This window comes from Lacerta agilis, chromosome 5 (genome assembly GCF_009819535.1).
Source record: "Lacerta agilis isolate rLacAgi1 chromosome 5, rLacAgi1.pri, whole genome shotgun sequence".
NCBI lineage: Eukaryota > Metazoa > Chordata > Lepidosauria > Squamata > Lacertidae > Lacerta > Lacerta agilis.
This window is the reverse complement of record NC_046316.1, coordinates 696497-716874: the sequence shown is the minus strand read 5'-3', so window position 1 is coordinate 716874 and position 20378 is coordinate 696497. Positions and strand designations below refer to the sequence as shown.

Genomic DNA, 20378 nt, shown 5'->3' with positions numbered 1-20378 from the left:
GAGGAGGAGGAGGAGGCGGCGGTGGTGCAGATCCGCCTGGGCGACCGGTGCTTCCCGGTGGGCAAGAGGAAGCTGCTGGAGCAGAGCGACTACTTCCGCGCGCTCTACCGCTCGGGGATGCGCGAAGCGGCGGCGGAGGTGCAGGAGCTGCGCGGGGGTCTGCGCGCGCGGGGCCTGGAGCTGGTGCTGGACTTCATCAGCACGTCTCGCCTGGCGGGCCTGGAGCGGGACGGCGGCGAGGGGGAAGCGGCGCGGCTGGAGGCGCTGGTGGAGGCCGCCTGCTACTTGCAGGTTACCCCGCTGCTGCGCCAGCTGCCCTCGCAGGTGACGCTGCCCAACTGCCTGCAGCTGCACCACCTGGCGCAGGTGTACGGGCTGCAGGAGCTGCAGGCCGCCTGCGTCGCCTTCATGGCGGCCCGCTTCCACCAGGTGCTCCGCAGGCCCGAGGCGCGGCTCCCCCTGCTGCTGCCCGGCGCCCTGAGGCAGCAATTGCGGGAAAGGCGCGCGGAAGGCGCGGCCTCCTTGGTGGCGCTGGGCCACTTCGCGGGAGCCTCTTCCGCGGGGCGGCCTTCGCACGAAGAAGACGCGCCCGGCTCCATGCGCAGGTACGACGAGGGCGCCCGCAGGTGGCTCCCGCTGCCCGGCCACCCGCCTCCGGAGCTGGCCAACGTGCGCGGCTACGGCTCGGCCGTGCTGGACAACTACCTGTTCCTCGTGGGCGGCTACAGGCTCAGCAGCCAGGAGATAGCGGCCGCTCACTGCTACAACCCCTGCCTGAATGAGTGGAGCCCCCTGGCCTCGATGAACCAGAAAAGGTAAAGCCTCGCAGGTGACGATCCACAGCAAGGAGGGCCTGGCTGGGAGATGGCATGAGGCTGCCATAGATAATCCAAGTAACTTCTTTATTTTCAGTTTCGAACAAATGGAAGCATTTTTCAGTGTGAGGTGTGGAAAAGCCAAGATAATTTGAATAGCAAACTGGTTAAGTGTGGGCTTGATGGAGATTGGTAACTCATCCAACTGGAGGGAGATCTTGAGAGCAGGTTTGCAGAGGACACAAAATTGGAGAGACAACTAGCACCTCAGAAGACAGGCATGTAGTTCTTAAAGGAATGGAAACCTAGGCTGACACTGACAAAATCAAATTCAACAGAGATGCATACAGTATCTATAGGATGGTGGACACCTGACTTTGCAGGATACACATGGAAATGTTCTCAGGATTGCAGTCAGTCACAAGCTGAAGTGGGGGAAGCTTTGTTGTTCCAAAAAAGAAAAACCTTGCAATTTTAGGCTACATCTGGTTTCCTCAAACGTGGCCCTCCAGATGTTTTTGGCCTACAACTCCCATGATCCCTAGCTAGCAGGACCAGTGGTCAGGGATGATGGGAATTGTAGTCTCAAAACATCTGGAGGGCCAAGTTTGAGGAAGCCTGGGCTACATGAATAGAACCAGTTTCCAAATAATGAGAAGTAATAGTTCCAACTTACCGTACTTGGCAGCAGTAGACCATATCTGGAGTTCTGTATCCAGTGCTGGGTACCACATTTTAAATCAGATAAATTAGGTTGGGTTTAACTCGCAGTCTTTCTCAATCTTGGGTCCCCAGATGTTTTTGGCCTACAACTCTGTCAACTTCCTGGGTGGTTTAGTGGGGGCAGCAGGCTGTGTGCAGCGACACCTTTGGAACTTCTCTTGGATTCTGTGACTGGACAACCTAATCTCAGAAAACACATTTCAGCCACTGATACTGTGGAGGGACAGAAGCAAATTAGAGACATGTTACTCAAGCCAGCTGCTGGGAAGAGGAAATAATTAGGATCCTGTCCCAGGTGAAGCAATTAATTACTGAATTGTCATTTTCAGTCTTAAGTTGTGTGTATATTGAATAACAGCCATAGAAAGGTGATTTCCGCTCAGTTGCATTTTTTGCATTCTTGTCAGTAGAGCTTGAGTAGTGTATTGCTTTGTCTTTGGTTTATGGTTGACTAGAGTAGCCTGCAAGATTTCTACCCATGACATCCAGGGCTGTTTGTATTCACCGCACTTAAGATTCACACTTGCTATGGGAAGCTTCTTACAAGCCTTAGATCAGGACCTTGGGGTCCCTCTGTCTGGCCCTTGGGATTCTGCCCCCTAGCCTTGCTACCAGCCCTGACCTACACGCTTTCCAAGTGGTTTTTGGCTCTCTGGGCTGCATCCTTGAATTGTAGTAGCCTTTGCTCTGCCCACCCATTACTTGCATGCAGCCTCTGGAAGGTTGCCCTTGTGGGAATATGGCACTTGGGCTGGATAAAAAATGTTTCCTGCCCTTGTCTTGGGGGAAGGGTGTGCTCCTTTTATCTCTCACATGGGTGAATTGTTTCCTGTGTCTCTTTGGTGCTCCAAATATATTAGAGTGCAACCAATGTGAAGGGTTCTTTTACCCATTCTTATTGTTGGTCCACTTCTAGTGGTTTGATAAGGGGCAAATTCATTAAGCCTAAAGATTTGCGAAACTGGTGGCTCACCTTACCTTCCATTGGTTTTACTCTACTGAACAGAGGAAGGCTGCTTCTGTCATGCCCTGGTTGTGGACCTCCACTGTCGGGCTCCAGCTGTAGCCTCTGAAGACCTCCATTGGTGAGAAAGGCAGGTGGAAAATGGCAAATACTACATTTTTAATTTCCCCAACAGAAATAAGCCTCTTGCCTTAAAGAACCTACGAGCTGCACACCTGCATATTATGTCTACCACTTGCAAACTATTCTTTTTAAAAATAATAATAATATCTGACTGTGGTTTTTTAATTTAAACAAAACAAGGCAGGTGTGCTGGTGCTGTTTGCTCACATTTTGTTACATGGCTAGCTCAGATGCTTTCAGCAGGGAAATTGTATTGGTGGGTGGAAATGTACAGGGTGACCTAATTGCCAGCAAAGTCAGGCTTCAAAACTATTGAGCCTTTTCTCTCCACGCCACACCCAGCCACCCGCCAAGCTGGAAATATGCACCCTGCTTTTCAGAGTCACATTGCTGCTGAAAGAACAAATATTCTCTATGGAATGAAAGTCACTTTTTCTAAAACTCTTGCTTACGTTTGAACCGCCTTCAGTGATTGATAACTCAGATAATTAACAGTACTGTATGCGGAGAGAGTCTGAAGCTGTGTGCTCTCCCCCCTCACATCCCCTACCAGCCCTGCCCCATTGGGGGGGGGATGACCTTTTTCTGCTCCAAAGGCCAAGACTGCTCCAGTTCCCAGCAGGGATGAACCATACATGGAAAGTAGCAGCAATTGTAGCATCTCCCACATAACTTTGGGCTTCCAAAGTTATCTCTGGTATGTGAGGAAACCAGGCTGAAACAGATGCTGTGGCACTGAATTTATTTTTTGGGGTCCTTTTCATTAGAATTTGATTTTCAGTACTTTCTGTTCTCCCTGCCAATGGCAGCCCTGGAGTCGTCACCCTTCCCCAGTCACAATGTGAGATTACTAAAAATTCCCATTTTGGAAGAATATGGAAGCTATACAGCAGTTGAGTGTAGGTGTTGCCCTGTTAACATTTCACCCCATTTCACCAGGCAGTGGGCCTACAATTTCTTTCCTCTTCCTCTTGCTTCAGAAATTCCTGGGGAAATGCCCTCTTTCTTTGTATCGTGATCCCTTGCTTGCCTTGGCTTATTCTAAACTTTAGGTTTTTTGACACTGTCCCTCCCTAACAAGCCTGCCCTCAGTGCCCTGTCTTCTTTCATTTCTTACAGAAATGAAGTCCATTTCATTTTCAGCTCCTCACTATGCCTTTTTTGCAGCCACATCAGCTTTTTTAAAGAGATGTCTCTCATTTTCCCTTCTCATCAGAATTGCTTGCAATTGTGCCTTTAGCAATCCCTCCTCCAGGAATTCCCATCCGTCTTTGACACCTTTCCTTATAAGCACATTCAGCCACGGGATCCTGCCTAGTAATTCTGAACTTTGTGAGCTACACATCTGACTATGCTTTGGCTTTCCATAAGATCATATATTCCAGCCTTACATGGTCACATCCTCCCAGAGTTCCTGCCCCATTAAAGAACTGTCTTACTGGTTAAGATCAACTCATGATCCCCTTGTTCCTTCTGAAAGAGGAAGTTGTCAGGACTGTTGGGTATCCCGTACTTAGAACTGAGTTTGTCTCCTAGCAGATGGTGGGGTAAAAGTTCCCCAGGACTACTCATCTTTCCTTCCCTGAAACAGCTCTCATTTGTTTCAGGAAGTTAGCATCCACCTCTTTTCCTTGGGATGGTGGCCTATAGTAGACTTCAATCACAATGTGTGTGGTATTTTTAGTATATGTTGTGAACTGCTCTGAGATCTAAGGGGCAGTATACAAATTTAATAAGTAAACTAACTAAATAAATAGTTTATCTCCACTAATTTTTACCTGGCTGCTCTCCACAAGGCTATGGGGTTTGTTCCCGCTTGGATGCAGGTGTACACATTTTTATTAATAATGCTACTCTTCCTCCTTTTCTGTTACATGCATTCTTTTTGAACAACCTAATATCCTTCAGGTACTACATTGCATTCAGGGGAGTCTTCCGAACAAGTCTCAGTTATACCAGTGAAATTAGACTTACCTTCCTGTGCTAAGAGATCCTCACCTTGTTTGTTTACCATACACTGCACAATAGCATATAGACACCACACACATTGAATATTCTGCTCCAGCAGGTATTGTGTTTCTCTTTTGGGGGGGAGCAGTTTTTTAGCCACCCACAACTCTTCTAGTTTCTCATGTAGCACCCAGCTCCCTGTCTTTAGCATAGCTGTCAACCCTCCCTGCTGTTTCCCAATGCTATAATAAGGGAATTCCCCACAAAAAAGGGAAAGGTTGACAGCTATGCTCTTTAGTGCTTACCATGTACTTATATTTGAGCTGTTACCTCTGTCTTTCAAAGGCTTTAAAGCTCTCTTGATCAGGTTCATCATTCTTTGACTAAACATTAGAGAAGGCAAGCAGTCCTATACATACTTAAAATCTAGAAATAAGTACCCACTGAAATGAATAGGACTTTTATTCTGGTAAGTGTATATAGAGCTTCAGCCTAAGTTTTGCATGAGGAATAGAGATTTTCCTACAGAAGAGAAAGACTACAGCAAGATGCAGATTATGTTTCTGTTGATTCATGATGGTGTCTTTTAGTTGAGATGAAATATTTTGATGGAGATCCACTTCCCCCCTATGCTTTTGACTCTCTAACTCTCCAACTGTTTTATCTGTAGGTCTAATTTTCTTTTGTTTTCTTGGCATGACTGATATTTTTTTTTGGGGGGGGGAGGTTTTACAAAGTTAGAAACAAAAAATCAAAAAGTATAACCATATAAAGAGATTCCTCTGAATCTCAGGACTTCCCCCCATCCCTTCCCTGGGGTCCCATTTCAAACATGTACTACTGCATATTCTTCCATACTCCAATTTTTATATCAAATCATATTATCCATGGTAATTATTACACTACAAATGAAATAAAAATTCTGCTAATGTTTCCATCTGCTTACAGTGGTCTCCTAAATAACTTACAAATTTTCCCCATTCTTTTATAAAGTTTTTGTCCTCTTGGTTTCTGAATTTTCCAGTCAGTTTGGCCATCGGCACTGTCCATCCGCTTGGTTTGCCATTCCTTCCTGGTAGGGACTTTGTCTTCTTTCTTTCTCTGGGCTAGTAATATCAGGGTGGCTGTTGTTCCATACATGAAAAGTCTCCTCTGCTTCTTTGGAATGTAATTCCTAATAAACTTACGGCTTCTTAACAAAGGTTATTTTAAACATTTTTTTTCCCATTTCATTATATATCATCTCCCAGAAAACTTTTATTACCGTTTTTTTTCCGCTCCATAAGATGCACTTTTTCCCTCTTAAAAAGTAATGGGAAATATCTGTGCGTCTTATGGAGCGAATGGTGGTCCCTGGAGCCGAATTGCCCAGGGGCCAAAAGATGATGTGCTTTTAATTTTACAAAGAGAAAAGGGGGTGTTGAAAGGACCCCGCTCAGCAGCTGATCAGCTATAGATAAGAGTCCCGGCTCCCTTTCAGCCCCGCCCCCTTGCCCAGGCCTCCATTGTTGAATGTGCTACAGAGGGAGGTTGTTTGTTTCCCCAGCGACATGTGACTGGCTGATTAGATTATCTGTCTGGAAACTGTAGAAAGGGCTCCCTTTCCTTAAGGAGCTGTAGAAATGTGAGTTGAACCCCATAAAAATGGGGCATTTCCTCTTTGCTTTTTCCCCTTTGCAAAAGAAGCTTTGCTTTTTCCCCTTTGCAAAAAAGCTGCACAAATCTGAGCTGATCCTCAAAAAAACAGGGCTTTTCCCTTTGCAAAAAGCTGCAAAACTTTGAGCTGATCCTAAAAAATATGGCTTTTCCATTTGCAAAAAAAGCTGCACAAATTTGAGCTGATCCTCAAAAAAACAGGGCTTTTAGAGGAGGAAAACCAGAAAAATTTTTTTTCTTGTTTCCTCCTCTAAAAACGAGGTGCGCCCTATGGTCCGGTGCACCCTATGGAGCGAAAAATGTGGTACCTTACAAGACCACCACATATGATAAAAGGTACCTTCTTTTTCTTTACATTTCCAGCAGGTATTTGTACTTGTCCTATACTTTTTTGCCAGCTTAGTACAGTGGTGCCTCTGATTAAGTACTTAATTCGTTCCGGAGGTCCGTTCTTAACCTGAAACTGTTCTTAACCTGAAGCACCACTTTAGCTAATGGGGCCTCCCGCTGCCGCTGCGCCGCCAGAGCACAATTTCTGTTCTTATCCTGAAGCAAAGTTCTTAACCCGAGGTACTATTTCTGGGTGTGGAGTCTGTAACCTGAAGCATATGTAATCCGAGGTACCACTGTAGAGGTCAAATACCACCGGTACATCATTTTCATAAAATTTTATTTCAGTATACAGTATGCTATAAATTTCTAGTCTGTTTTCCATAGCATTTCCCATCTGCTATCTGGATGTTATGTCCCAAATCTATAATGTCAATTATATTTCTTATATTATCCTTCATCTGGCAAGAAACCTGCCTGATCTTGATGGATTAAATTGACTTAAAAACTCTTCATTTGGTTGGCTAGTATATTGGCAAATAGTTTATAATCATTGTTTAATAGAGAAATTGGCCTATAATTTTAAACTAAAAGTGGGTCGGTATCCTGCCTCGGAATCAGTGTAATATAGGCCTCTTTCCAGGACTCTGGTACTTCCCCAGTCCCCTGATATATCTCATTCATTAATTCTTTAAGTGATTGTACCAGAAAGTCCTGCAATTTTTTATTACTTTGCCGATAGTTCATCTGGCCCTGGCCCTGGCATTTTATCATTTTATCTTGTTTAATTTCCTCTAGGGACGCGGGTGGTGCTGTGGTCTAAACCACTGAGCCTAGGGCTTGTCAATTGGAAGGTCGGTGGTTTGAATCCCCGCAACGGGGTGAGCTCCCGTTGCTCGGTCCCTGCTCCTGACAACCTAGCATAGAATCATAGAATCCTAGAGTTGGAAGATACCACAAGGGCCATCCAGTCCAACCCTTGCCAAGCAGGAAACACCATCAAAGCATTCCTGACAGATGGCTGTCAAGCCTCCGCTTAAAGACCTCCAAAGAAGGAGACTCCACCACACTCCTTGGCAGCAAATTCCACTGCCGAACAGCTCTCACTGTCAGGAAGTTCTTCCTAATGTTTAGGTGAAATCTTCTTTCTTGTAGTTTGAATCCATTGCCCCATGTCTGCTTCTCTGGAGCAGCAGAAAACAACCTTTCTCCCACCTCTATATGACATCTTTTGATATATTTGAACATGGCTATCACATCACCCCTTAGCCTTCTCTTCTCCAGGCTAAACATACCCAGCTCCCTAAGCCGTTCCTCATATGGCATCGTTTCCAGGCCTTCGCCAGAAGCAGCTTAGCCATGCTGGCCACATGACCCAGAAAAACTGTCCGCGGACAAATGCCGGCTCCCTCAGCCAGTAAAGTGAGATGAGCGCCGCAACCCCAGATTCGTTCGCAACTGGACTTAACTGTCCTTTACCTTTTTAAATTTTCTCTTGCACCTCCTGCGTCGATATTGGTTCATTTAGAAAACCCATTTTTTTCTTTTGGAATTTTTGGCAGTTTGTTTTGTTTTATGTATTCTTCAATTTTCTCTTTGTTTTCAGAACCCACTCGGTACAGTTCTGTATAATATATTGCCTTTGTATATCTTTTGGATTATCTCTTATTTTCCCCTCTACATTTAATTTATTTATTAAATTTATGCCCTGTTTTCTCCTTACCTGCCATGCCAGCAATTTGCCTGGTTTATTAGCATATTCAAAATTTTCCTGTTTCATCGCTTTTATTTTCCATTCTATTTCCTGATTTATTATCATTGAATATTGTGGTTGTAACATATTTATTGTTTGTTTTATTGCCTCATCCCCTGGTTTTTTTAATCAACTCTTTTTCTTTTTTGATCAGTTCTTCCAACACTTCTTTCTTTTTTCCTTCTCTGATTTTCTTCTGATAAGCATTTTGTTGGATAAAAAAACCCCTCATTACTGCTTTACTGGCATCCCAGACCACTTTTTTTTACCTGTTTCTTGATTTAATTTTAATTCAAAATAATCTCCCAGGGCTTTTTCTGTGTTTTGTAAGTTATTCTGATTATTTAAAAGTTCCTCATTTAATCTCCATCTAAACAGGGTATTTTTTTATCCTATTAATTCTAATATTATTGAATTATGATCCAAAAGTGTTCTTGGTTGTATCTCTACCTTTTTGGCCTGTATTGATTGTTGTTGTTCAGTCGTTCAATCGTGTTCGACTCTTCGTGACCCCATAGACCAGAGCACGCCAGGCACCCCTATCCTCCACTACCTCCCGCAGTTTGGCCAAACTCATGCCAGTCGCTTCGAGAACACTGTCTCCTTGTGCCCCCCATCTTTCCCAACATCAGGGTCTTTTCCAGGGAGTCTTCTCTTCTCAAGAGGTGGCCAAAGTACTGGAGCCTCAACTTCAGGATCTGTCCTTCCAGTGAGCACTCAGGGCTGATTTCTTTAAGGATGGATAAGTTTGATCTTTTTGCAGTCCATGGGACTCTCAAGAGTCTCCTCCAGCACCATAATTCAAAAGCATCAATTCTTTGGCGATCGGTCTTCTTTATGGTCCAGCTCTCACTTCCATACATTACTACTGGGAAAACCATAGCTTTAACTATACGAACCTTTGTCGGCAAGGTGATGTCTCTGCTTTTTAAGATGCTGTCTAGGTTTGTCATTGCTTTCCTCCCAAGAAGCAGGGGTCTTTTAATTTCGTGACTGCTGTCACCATCTGCAGTGATCATGGAGCCCAAGAAAGTAAAATCTCTCACTGCCTCCATTTCTTCCCCTTCTATTTGCCAGGAGGTGATGGGACCAGTGGCCATGATCTTAGTTTTTTTGATGTTGAGCTTCAGACCATATTTTGCGCTCTCCTCTTTCACCCTCATTAAAAGGTTCTTTAATTCCTCCTCACTTTCTGCCATCAAGGTTGTGTCATCAGCATATCTGAGGTTGTTGATATTTCTTCCGGCAATCTTAATTCTGGCTTGGGATTCATCCAGTCCAGCCTTTCGCATGATGAATTCTGCATACAGCCTTGTCGTACTCCTTTCCCAGTTTTGAACTAACCGGTTGTTCCATATCCAGTTCTAACTGTAGCTTCTTGTCCCACATAGAGATTTCTCAGGAGACAAATGAGGTGATCCGGCACTCCCATTTCTTTAAGAACTTGCCATAGTTTGCTGTGGTCGACACTGTCAAATGCTTTTGCGTAGTCCATGAAGCAGAAGTAGACGTTTTTCTGGAACTCTCTAGCTTTCTCCACAATCCAGCGCATGTTAGCAATTTGGTCTCTGGTTCCTGTATTGATAATTCTCTCTAAATCCACACTGAGTCGATTCTTCCACTGGACTTATGTGGTTCTGAGAAGAATATGTATTCCCTATCTAGTGGGTGTTTAAATCTCTAAAAATCTATCAAATCAAAATTCTCGACCAGTTTAAAGATACTTTTGTTTCTGTTTTTCTTATTGTTCTACCCATTCCTAGGGAGACTACCCCATTTGTGTCTCCCATTAAAATTATCTTCTGGTCAATAAATTCCAACATTTTGTCTTCTAACATTTTTATAATTTCCGATTTTTTTCTTATTCAGTGCATAGATTCCAATTACAATTACTTTTTCACCTTGTGATGTTATTTGTACTGCAAACATTCTTCCCTTCTCATCCTTAAATAATTGTTTCAGTTACAGTTGGGTTTTATATATAATACTACTACTCTTTTCTTAGATTTGTCTGATGTTACAAATTCCAATCCAATTCTTTTATTTATCAAGACTCTTCTATGTTTTTTTAGCAACAGTAGGTATATTATATCTAAATTCTGTTTTTGTAGCATGTGTTCTATCTTATTTCTTTTTACCTTATTACTAAGGCCATTTACATTCCAGGTTAATATTTTTAAATTTATCATTCAAATTTAATTTAAAATTTTATTATTTCTTATTAGTTAATTACAAGTTTTCTTGCTTATCTGCTTCAACTTTTTCTTGTCTTTCAACTATATCCTCACTTGTTCCCTCCCCCTCTCCTCCTGTGAATAACTTCACTTCTCCTAGTTCATTTTTATATTTTCTCCAAAATTTCTGTGCCTCTGATACGTTACTACACCTTTGTTTCTTCCCCTTATATGTAAAGGAGACTCCTTCCAGGAATTCCCATCAATATGGAATTTTGTTTTTTCAATGCGTCTGTTAGAAATTCTGTTCTCCTATTTGTAACCTTTTTTGGTAGTTCATTTGCAATATTGTGTCTTTATCGCATGTGAGTTTAAAACAATCTACTGGTGGTTTTTTGGTTTTTGCAAAACTTGATTTTATCCTAAATATTCTGTCTATTGCATTCTCCAAAAATTCTTCTTGAATTTCTGTCCATTCTGACAACTCCATGATTAATTTAAGTCTTAAATCTTCCTCTGATTATTCTGGAATACCCCGGAAGCAAAGAGTTAGTTCCTTCTGGCACATTTCCAGAATAGCTATTGCATCCCAAGCTGACTCCTGGGAGGCCCTCAATTCTGCTGTTTCCTCTTTCGATTTTTCATGGTCTTTTTTAAAGTCTTTCCCCTCTGCCTGAACCCATTTTGTATTTTCTTCTAGGCTCTCTGTCTTAGTTTTAAGGTCCTATACTGTTATTCCCAAAGATGTTGTTTTATCTGTCAGCTCTTTGATTTGTCCTGTCATATCCGATACCGATTTTGTATTCTGGTCAAGTTGACTCCCCAGTACCTTAGCATTTCCCCTAATTTCTTTTCTCAATTCCATAATCATTTCTGCGATGTCAGTTTTTGGTTCTAATTCCTGGGCTGAACCCCTTCTCCCTTGTGCTGAAATTGTTGTCGAAGCTCCAGTTGGGGTTTGAGGTTTTCTTGCAGCCATACTTTAAAATTTATAATTCACTGATTTAACTCTCCAACTGTTTAATCTGTAGGTCTAATTTCAAGTTGTTGGCTGTTAGTGGGAAGTTGTATGCCATTGGTGGGCAATTCCTCTCCAATGTTGAGTGTTACAGCCCAGAGCATGACTGGTGGAACTTTGCAGCATCCTTACCAACCCCCCTTGCAGAATTCTCAGCATGTGAGTGCCAGGGCAAGATCTATGTCATGGGAGGCTACACTACAAGAGGTAAGACAAGTACTAGAAAAGTATAGTGTTATTTTAACACTTGTATGCTCTTTGGCATGTTCCAATATTCAATTTAATAAGCAGTGTGTTTTAAGAGTTTGTGGTTACTTTTCAATACAGTGGGCGCTTGGGTTGCGAACGCGATCCGTGTGGGAGGCGCGTTCGCAACCCATGCCACTGCGTCTGTGCATGCATGTGACGCAATTTGGCGCTTATGCGCAAAGCGTGGTTTAGTACTTCTGTGCATGTGCGAGTGCCAAAACCCGGAAGTAACCTGTTCTGGTACTTCTGGGTTCGGCGTGCTCGTATCCTGAAAACCCACAACCCGCAACAAGCACAACCCAAGGTATGACTGTACCTTATTTTAGTATTACAATATAAGTCAAACAGCTGTTACTTAAGCTAAAACACACACTGAAAGGTAGTAAAAAAAAAAATCAACAACCCTGTCTTTTCACCATTTTGAGTGTGACTTTGACAGGACATTTAAGGAAAATTGCAAGAGAATTAGTGTTGACTGATATTAAGCATGTGGTGTGTTGTGAGGTTGAAAACCTATTGATTTTTTTTTCTTTAAACATTGTATTGATATTATGAAGTGAGTCTCTGAAAAGGACTTGATCTCTTGTCGTCTGAAGCCTTCAGACTGTTTGACTTGCTTATTATGAAAGGTACAAGGGTGGCAACAGGATTTTCTGAGCCCAGCACATTGAATATGGGATTGGGCCCTTCAACTCACATGGAAAAGATGACATGAATTTGCATAAAACCATAGTGTTGGAAGGGACCCCAAGGGTCATCCAGTCCAACCTCCTGCAATGCAGGAATCTCAGCTAAAGCATCCATGACAGGTGGCCCTCCAACCTCTGCTTAAAAACCTCTAAGGAAGGAGAGTCCACAACCTCCCAAGGGAGACTGTTCCACTGTCATACAGCTCTTACTGTCAGAAAGTTTTCCCCCAAATGTTTAGTAGGAACCTCATTTCTAATAACTTGAAGCCATTGCTTTGAGTTCTACCCTCCAGAGCAGGAGAAAACAAGCATGCTCCCTCCTCCATGTGACAGCCCTTTAGATGTTTGAAGATGGCTATCATATCTCCTCTCAGTCTCCTCTTTTCCAGGCTAAACATACATAGCTCCTTCAAGCGCTTTGTGTCATATGCAATGGAGGGCCCAAAAATAAATCAGTGGCCACTTATGTAATAAAATGCCTGAAAGACAGAATGTGAACAGGTGAAATATTTCCCATAAGCATATCTCTATACTAGAAAAGCTTTAACCTGTTGGATTTATGCCTGCCACACAGCTGTTAAAGGCACAAGAACCCTGCTTCCCCCCAGTGCCTGTCCAAGCCTAGATTGCAATCTTTTATCACTTATCTGAGAGAAAGTCCCATTAAATACAAAGAGACTTACTTCTGAGTATATATCCCATTGTACTGTAAATTAACTATACAGTGAATTCATAATGACAACCTGGTCTTAGGAGAAACATCTAAGCCTCTTTGCAAAGTTTTCACATTTTGCACAGTAATTTTGGTTGGTTGGGTTGAATTCTTTAACGTCCACTCACACTTGTGTGGTGTGCTTCTGTATTTGCATAGTATAAATTCTAGGGAGTACCTGATATCAGATGAACCCACTGCAGGAAAGACGCATCCTGGTTGCTAGGGCAAAAGGAAGACCAAACTACGGATATTGCAAGGACTAGAAAATGAGAGAGAAGCAGGGAAAGTGTGCAGCAATAGCCTACTCTGCAGAGGACAGTAATCAAGCTTTCTCCACATTTTTGAAAAAGGAAGCTGACTTGAAATCAGACCTTTTAACCACCAGGTGTTGTAGGCCCCAATGTACAAATAGGTTGAATTTAAGTTTTCTGTACTTAATATCTTCTCTGTTGCAGACCGGAACTTGAATATCTTGCAGTACTGTCCCAGCTCTGACAACTGGACCACCTTTGAATTGTGTGACATCCATATCCGCAAGCAGCAGATGCTATCAGTGGAGGAAACTATCTATATTGTTGGAGGCTGCATCCACGAACTGGGATCAAAAAAAAAATCTAGCCAGAATGAGGACATGTTAACAGTACAATCTTATAACACTGCCACCAGAGAATGGCTCTACCTCAAAGAAAACACGTCAAAATCCGGTCTTAATTTGACTTGTACACTACACAATGATGGGATCTATATACTGACCAGAGATGTATCATTGTCAACAAGCTTGGAGCACAGAGTTTTTCTAAAGTATAATATATTTTCAGACAGTTGGGAATCTGTTAGGCACTTCCCAACCTTTGGACAAAACATGTTGGTCTGTTCTATGTATTTGCCAAATCTGATGTGAATGTAAACTGCAATTTTATTTTCATTAATTGTTGAATAAGAACTTTATTTATCCTAGTTACCATCTTTTCCAAACGGAGCACAAGTTGTTTATATTCAATAAATAGTTATAAAAATTATTTTATTGGCCACTGTTGATATATATATATATATATATATATATATATATATATATATATATATATATATATATATATATATATATATATATATATATATATATATATATATATATATATATATATATATATATAATGCTTTAGAAGAAACAGGTGATGTTTGCCGCAAGAAGTCTACAGTTGTAATTACATGCCATGTACGAGCAAGGCAAAAATGGTGGTGAGGTAAAGGGTAAACATCTCCACAAGTTCCATTTATTTTAATCTTTGCTTCAGCCGAGGATCTAAAGGGTTGAGATGGTGCAGGGCCTTAGCAACAGGTAGGGCCAAAATGTTTCACTTCTGCATACCACCTGCCTATTGTAGCTAGGAGATGTAGACTTGGGGAAGTTTGCAAATCAGCTCAGAGATAGTCCCACCCAGTGTCAGGGATTGGACTGAACAGAGGAATGGGAAATGAACCCTCAGTCTGATTGGCTCCTCTCAAAAGAGGAGGGGGGAAGTTTTGCCCCCCCCCCCGGTCTCCAGCAGTTTCAGAAGGAGGAGGAGACAGGACTGCTTCACAGCTGTGTGAAGAAATGGCCTAGCTACGAGATAGTGGGGTGTGTGTGTGGAGTTAGCAGCCAGCAGAGACCTCCCTGGAGAGTATGGAAGATACTCCTTCACGAAGGGCTTGTAGGTCCCTATGCATTCAAGAACAAAGGATGCAAAGGAGTATGACTCCTGGGACTTCCTGTAGATTTTCAGGATGTTGTTGGGGATGGAAGAAGAGGGGCTCAGAGTAGCCACAATTCCTATGCGTGGAGACATGGATCTTTTGTCTTGCAACCAGATGACTGAATAAAAAGCCATAAAATACAAACTGTTTATTTTTCTTGCCTCTGAGGCTACCGGGGGAGGAGAAGATACTCCACGCCTGACACCCAGGTAAGTTGGCATAGTTACATATTTCTGGCGAAACAACTAATCAAACTTGGGACATTCATATCTCTTCACAAACAAAACAATGCTACACAGGCTATAGCCCATCACTAGACATTCTTTTGATGGGCATAGTGTTTATCCTCTTCAGATGGAAATAGAACTTCTCACTCAACTTCATTCACCCAGGATCAAAATGAGATCCAGAGTAATGTATATTTGTACTGATAACTATTATATCCAGTTTTCCCTTGGAAGATTTCCTTGCATTCAAGATCAGCAGTCAGTCCTGAAATAACAACTTTTTATAGTCATTTTGGGTCTATGTCTCAATAAGGTGTGCCAAGATTATGCTTTTATTTGGAAGGGATGTCCACATGCCAAATAATGGTGAGCTGTATTTATTGTGTACATCAAAGATTGTTTGGAAAGATACATTTGAATGTCCCAAGTTTGATGAGTTGTTTCTGCCATAAAGATGCAATTAAAAAATTGTACTCATGAGTAGTCCAGTTGACTTTAGTGAGGGGTCTCTGCACCATTGGCTGTTTGAGAAGACCGTCTAATGGTTGATTTGGAAGTGAAATATTTTTGCACTGCTGGGTTCTGGAGAAACCACCCACTTTAGAAAGTATGAGCAGCAAGGGAGAGTCAAGGGTAGAGTCATGGAAGATGGCAGGAGACATCAGGGTGGCTTAGAGCTGGTGGAACCAGAAGTCATGAGTACTCGTAATCTGGGGAACCGGGTTCGTGTCTCAGCTCCTCCTCTCAGCTTCTCGTAGTGAGGGAACCACCAGAAGGCCCTTAGCAATGGACCTCAGTGTCCGGGCTGAATGATGGGGGTGGAGACGCTCCTTCAGGTATACAGGACCGAGGCAGTTTAGGGCTTTAAAGGTCAGCACCAACACTTTGAATTGTGCTCGGAAACATACTGGGAGCCAATGCAGATCTCTCAGGACCGGTGTTATGTGGTCCCGGGAGCCACTCCCAGTCACCAGTCTAGCTGTCGCATTCTGGATTAATTGCAGTTTCTGGGTCACCTTCAAAGGTAGCCCCACGTAGAGCACATTGCAGTAGTCCAAGCGGGAGATAACTAGAGCATGCACCACTCTGGCGAGACAGTCTGCGGGCAGGGAGGCTCTCAGCCTGCGTACCAGATGGAGCTGGTAGACAGCTGCCCTCGGCACAGAATTAACCTGCGCCTCCATGGACAGCTGTGAGTCCAAAATGACTCCCAGGCTGCACACCTGGTCCTTCAGGGGCACAGTTATCCCATTCAGGACCAGGGAATTCCCCACACCCGCCCGCCCCGTCCCCCAAAAACAGTACTTCTGTTTTGTCAGGATTCAACCTCAATCTGTTAGCTGCCATCCATCCTCCAACCGCCTCCACACACAGAAGAAGAAGAAGAAGAAGAAGAAGAAGAAGAAGAAGAAGAAGAAGAAGAAGAGTTTGGATTTGATATCCCGCTTCATCACTACCCGAAGGAGTCTCAAAGCGGCTAACATTCTCCTTCCCCTTCCTCCCCCACAACAAACACTCTGTGAGGTGAGTGGGGCTGAGAGAATTCAAAGAAGTGTGACTAGCCCAAGGTCACCCAGCAGCTGCATGTGGAGGAGTGGAGACACGAACACGGTTCCCCAGATTACGAGTCTACCGCTCTTAACCACTACACCACACTGGACATTCACCGCCTTCACTGGTTCTGAGGCACCCCACAAGTGAGAGCCCAGGGGTCTGAACACTCATCCCCCAACACCACTTTCTGGACACGGCCCCGGAGAAAGGAGCGGAACCACTGTATAACAGCTCTCACCTTTGTCCCTAGCCCACCGGAGATCATCGACCAGCGTGACCAATGCAGTTTCAGTCCCATGATGAGGCCTGAATCCCGATTGGAAGGGATCCAAATTTCCACATTATATGGAAAGGCCTGCTAAAGCTCACATGAAATTCTGTGCCACCTTTGTAGGGCTTTGATATGAAAGGTTGCATATAAAGATTGGAATAAATAAATGAACTAGGAATAAGTCAGGTTAAGTGAGATGTTTCAGTGGGAAGGTGTCATGAACACTTCTGCCCAAGGTATAGGAGCACAGCATCAGAGTGGCTTGCATTCCTCGCAGACAGCTGGAAGCAGTCGTCTATCAACTCGCCCTCTTCCTGGCAAGGAATGGAATGCAGAGGAGCCGTTAGCAAAGGGCGGGCTGGAGAGAAGCCAACTCTCCGAAGAAGCACAGGCAGGTGTAGAAAGCAGGAGGGGGAGCATTGACTCACTGGAAGAGGAGTCATTTAACCCCACGAGTCCCAGGAGCAGACGAATGGGAAAGATATTAGACAGGAAACAAAACAAACGTAAAGGTCATAGGTTCCGGATATTCTGTGGCCGCAGGGAACACTCCCCAGAAGGGTCAATGACTTGTGAGTCATCTGAAGAAGTGTTGCATGCACATGAAAGCTCATACCAATAACAAACTTAGTTGGTCTAAGGTGCTACTGGAAGGAATTTTTTATTTTGTTTCGTGAGTCACGGACGCTCGGTTAGAGCCTCTGAGGTAATTGTTTTGCAATAAATCTTCAAGCTAATTAGGACTTGTGTGTTGTTATCGAGATGGCAGCCTGGGCTCCTGACAGAAGAGTACGTCAAATGTGCATGCACTCATCTTACAGAATAGTAAATATTGCTGAGTGGCTGCTCCTATGGGCTTGTCTGGGGCCAAGTTGATGTGCTTGTGATAGACCTATGCATTTGGGGCACATTAGGTTTAATCACATGCTCACGGTTACAGAGTCCAGTTTGTGAACTCCTTTTGCTGATAGCAAGCAGAAAGGGCTGCACTCGCTCCTCAGTCCGTCCACCCAGCATGTTTCTTCTTGTTTGACTTGGGAGAAAAGCAGGGGGAGGCTACAAGACATGCAGAGTTCCAGGGGAGGGTTGTTTGCGCTCTGGAATTGGACTGCCACCCTACTCTGCCTTTATACAGACCCAGCACACTTTGCTGCTCCATTGCTTGTGTTATGACCCACCTTGGATCAGGCCATAACCCACTAATGGGTCCTGAACCACAAGTTGAAGACCAATGATTTCGACCAATGTAGTTTAATGTTTAGGTGGCTAATCAGCGAATAAAAGCAAAAAACCCTTTAATATCCCCAAGAGTGAGCTGGTGAATCACAGGTTCAAGGGTCACCTCAGCCATGAAATTGCAAGCCACTCTTTCAGCCCCTGCCCCCTTATGTGGATACTGTAATACAAAAATCTCACTCAGGGAGTCAGAACTAAAATAACTTCCAAATGTGCCAAAGCCCTATGGAGGTACCTGAGTAAAGTTGAGAATGCACTCCCCTCACCCACCCCAGAAATACAGCTGCCGCTTGCTGGAACATTCTGGGGCTCTTGTGTAAGCTGCTACGCATGACTTAAAGCTATAGAAATAAATTATGTTAATATCGAAAATGCTCAGAAAAGGGGGTGGTAGTCTCAGGTGGCTGTTGAATTCATAGAGGGAATCTTTGTTCCCACTTCCCTTTCTCCCACCTTATTCTTTTGTAAGGCACCCCTACTAATTAAATCATCTTGCAGCAGGCATGACAAGGCACTTGATGAAATGCTGCTGAGTGATGGGAGCTGTTCCAAACCTGTGTGGAAAGAGAATAAAAGAAGTCCTGTATCGAAGGGCAAGCATACTTGTACCCAAACGCAGGATGTCTCAGGCAAGGCTGGCTCGCCCAAGAGGCAGGATCCCCAGGGGCAGTAGATCCAAGGAACACAGCACATGCAGATCTCTATTACCCCCTTGTTCCTGATGTAGCTCTTCCTTCCCCCTTTTTCTTATGTAGATATTCAATCCCCCCTTCCCTGCTGCCCCCACCATTTTGTGGTTCACCTCAGGTGCCAAAAGGTATTAAGCTGGCCCTGGTCTCAGGTAGCCCTGCTACTTGCCACAGGATCCTTTTGCATGCATAGCATGTGCTCTACCACAAAATTGTGACCACTCCATAGTGACCCTCTTTAGATTTGTGATTGCTAATTGCAATATTCATAAAGGTTTATCGGCTCTGCAAATGGTGATCCAAGACCAGAAGCCTCTTTTGCCATACAACTTGATTCCCTGCCCTCCTCAAGATCCTCACCATAGCTGTCAACCTTCCTTTTTCTTGCATTGGGAAATGGTGCTGGAATAAGGGAATTTCCCACAAAAAAGGGAAAGTTGACAGCTATACCTCAGACCCTCAAATAATTTTGGCAGCATCTCATCATTACGGAGTATATTGGCTGGAACACTGCCAGGGCATTGCATTGAATAGTTGAAAATAAATGAAATACTATGGTGGGTCTGATTTTCACTTACAACTTCGGAATGCCATTATCTTCTTTTGTAAAACAATGTCACCCACGTTAAAAATTGTGTAGGTCCACTGAGAGCCAGATAAAATGATGAGACAAGTCGCATATGGTCTGCAGACCATCAATGGGTCAACTTTTTGTTTTTCAAAGATTATGCTTGATTTGATAAACATTTGCTTTTCTAACTGAACACCATTGGCATTGTATTGTACAGTATGGTAGTGAGTAATTCACAGAGTAGTGGGGGTTGAAATTTTTTAAAATCTTTTTTTTACACCTTTAAGGATTTCAGGTGGGGATAGGACAGAACATTAATAAATGCTTATTTAGTTTAAAACCAGACTTTAATTGTGGGAGTAGCACAAGAGAGTGTGTGGCACAGCATGTAATTAAGAGCCCACCACATTTTACATTCTTGGATATATGTAAACAGCAATTAATCATTCCCAACACCCCTGGTGAGATACACATATAGTGTATGCCGTACTATTCCCTAGGGCAGCTCTTTAAAAGTCTGCTCTGGTGTGCCAGCTTAATGTACATTTATAAAAGCATGCTCATAAGGAACCGAATTGTGTCAAAAGGAAAGCTTATGGTGCTTGCAATTTCAGCGATGGCCAAAGGGTGCCTCCCAACACCCGCAGTAAATGTAGGGAGAGGCTGAAGGAAACCCTCGCCGTAAGGGAACTCCAGTGGTTTCAGATGACCTGTTGATTGAGCATTCATAAGAACACAAGTGGTGGATCAGGCAGAAAGCCCATGGTGTTCAGCACTCTCTTCTTACGGTGGCCAACCAGACGCCCACACAAAGTCTGCAAGCCCTCTCCCCAGCCACTGGCATTCAGCTGTATGCTGCCTCTGACAGTGGAGGTAGAACATAGCTGTTATAGGAGCAGCCATTGATGCATACATATAAATACATAATTTTATT

General features: G+C 43.5%; 1 protein-coding gene across 1 annotated transcript; it reads left to right on the top strand.

Annotated features, from left to right (window-relative positions):
* On the top strand, positions 1–14183 carry KLHL42 (kelch like family member 42; the record flags this gene model as incomplete). Its single annotated transcript, XM_033148020.1, has 3 exons — positions 1–815; positions 11520–11713; positions 13615–14183. Coding segments are annotated over 3 exons (1455 nt in total), but the record flags the coding sequence as incomplete, so codon positions are not given.
* Between the last annotated feature and the right edge of the window lie 6195 nt (positions 14184–20378).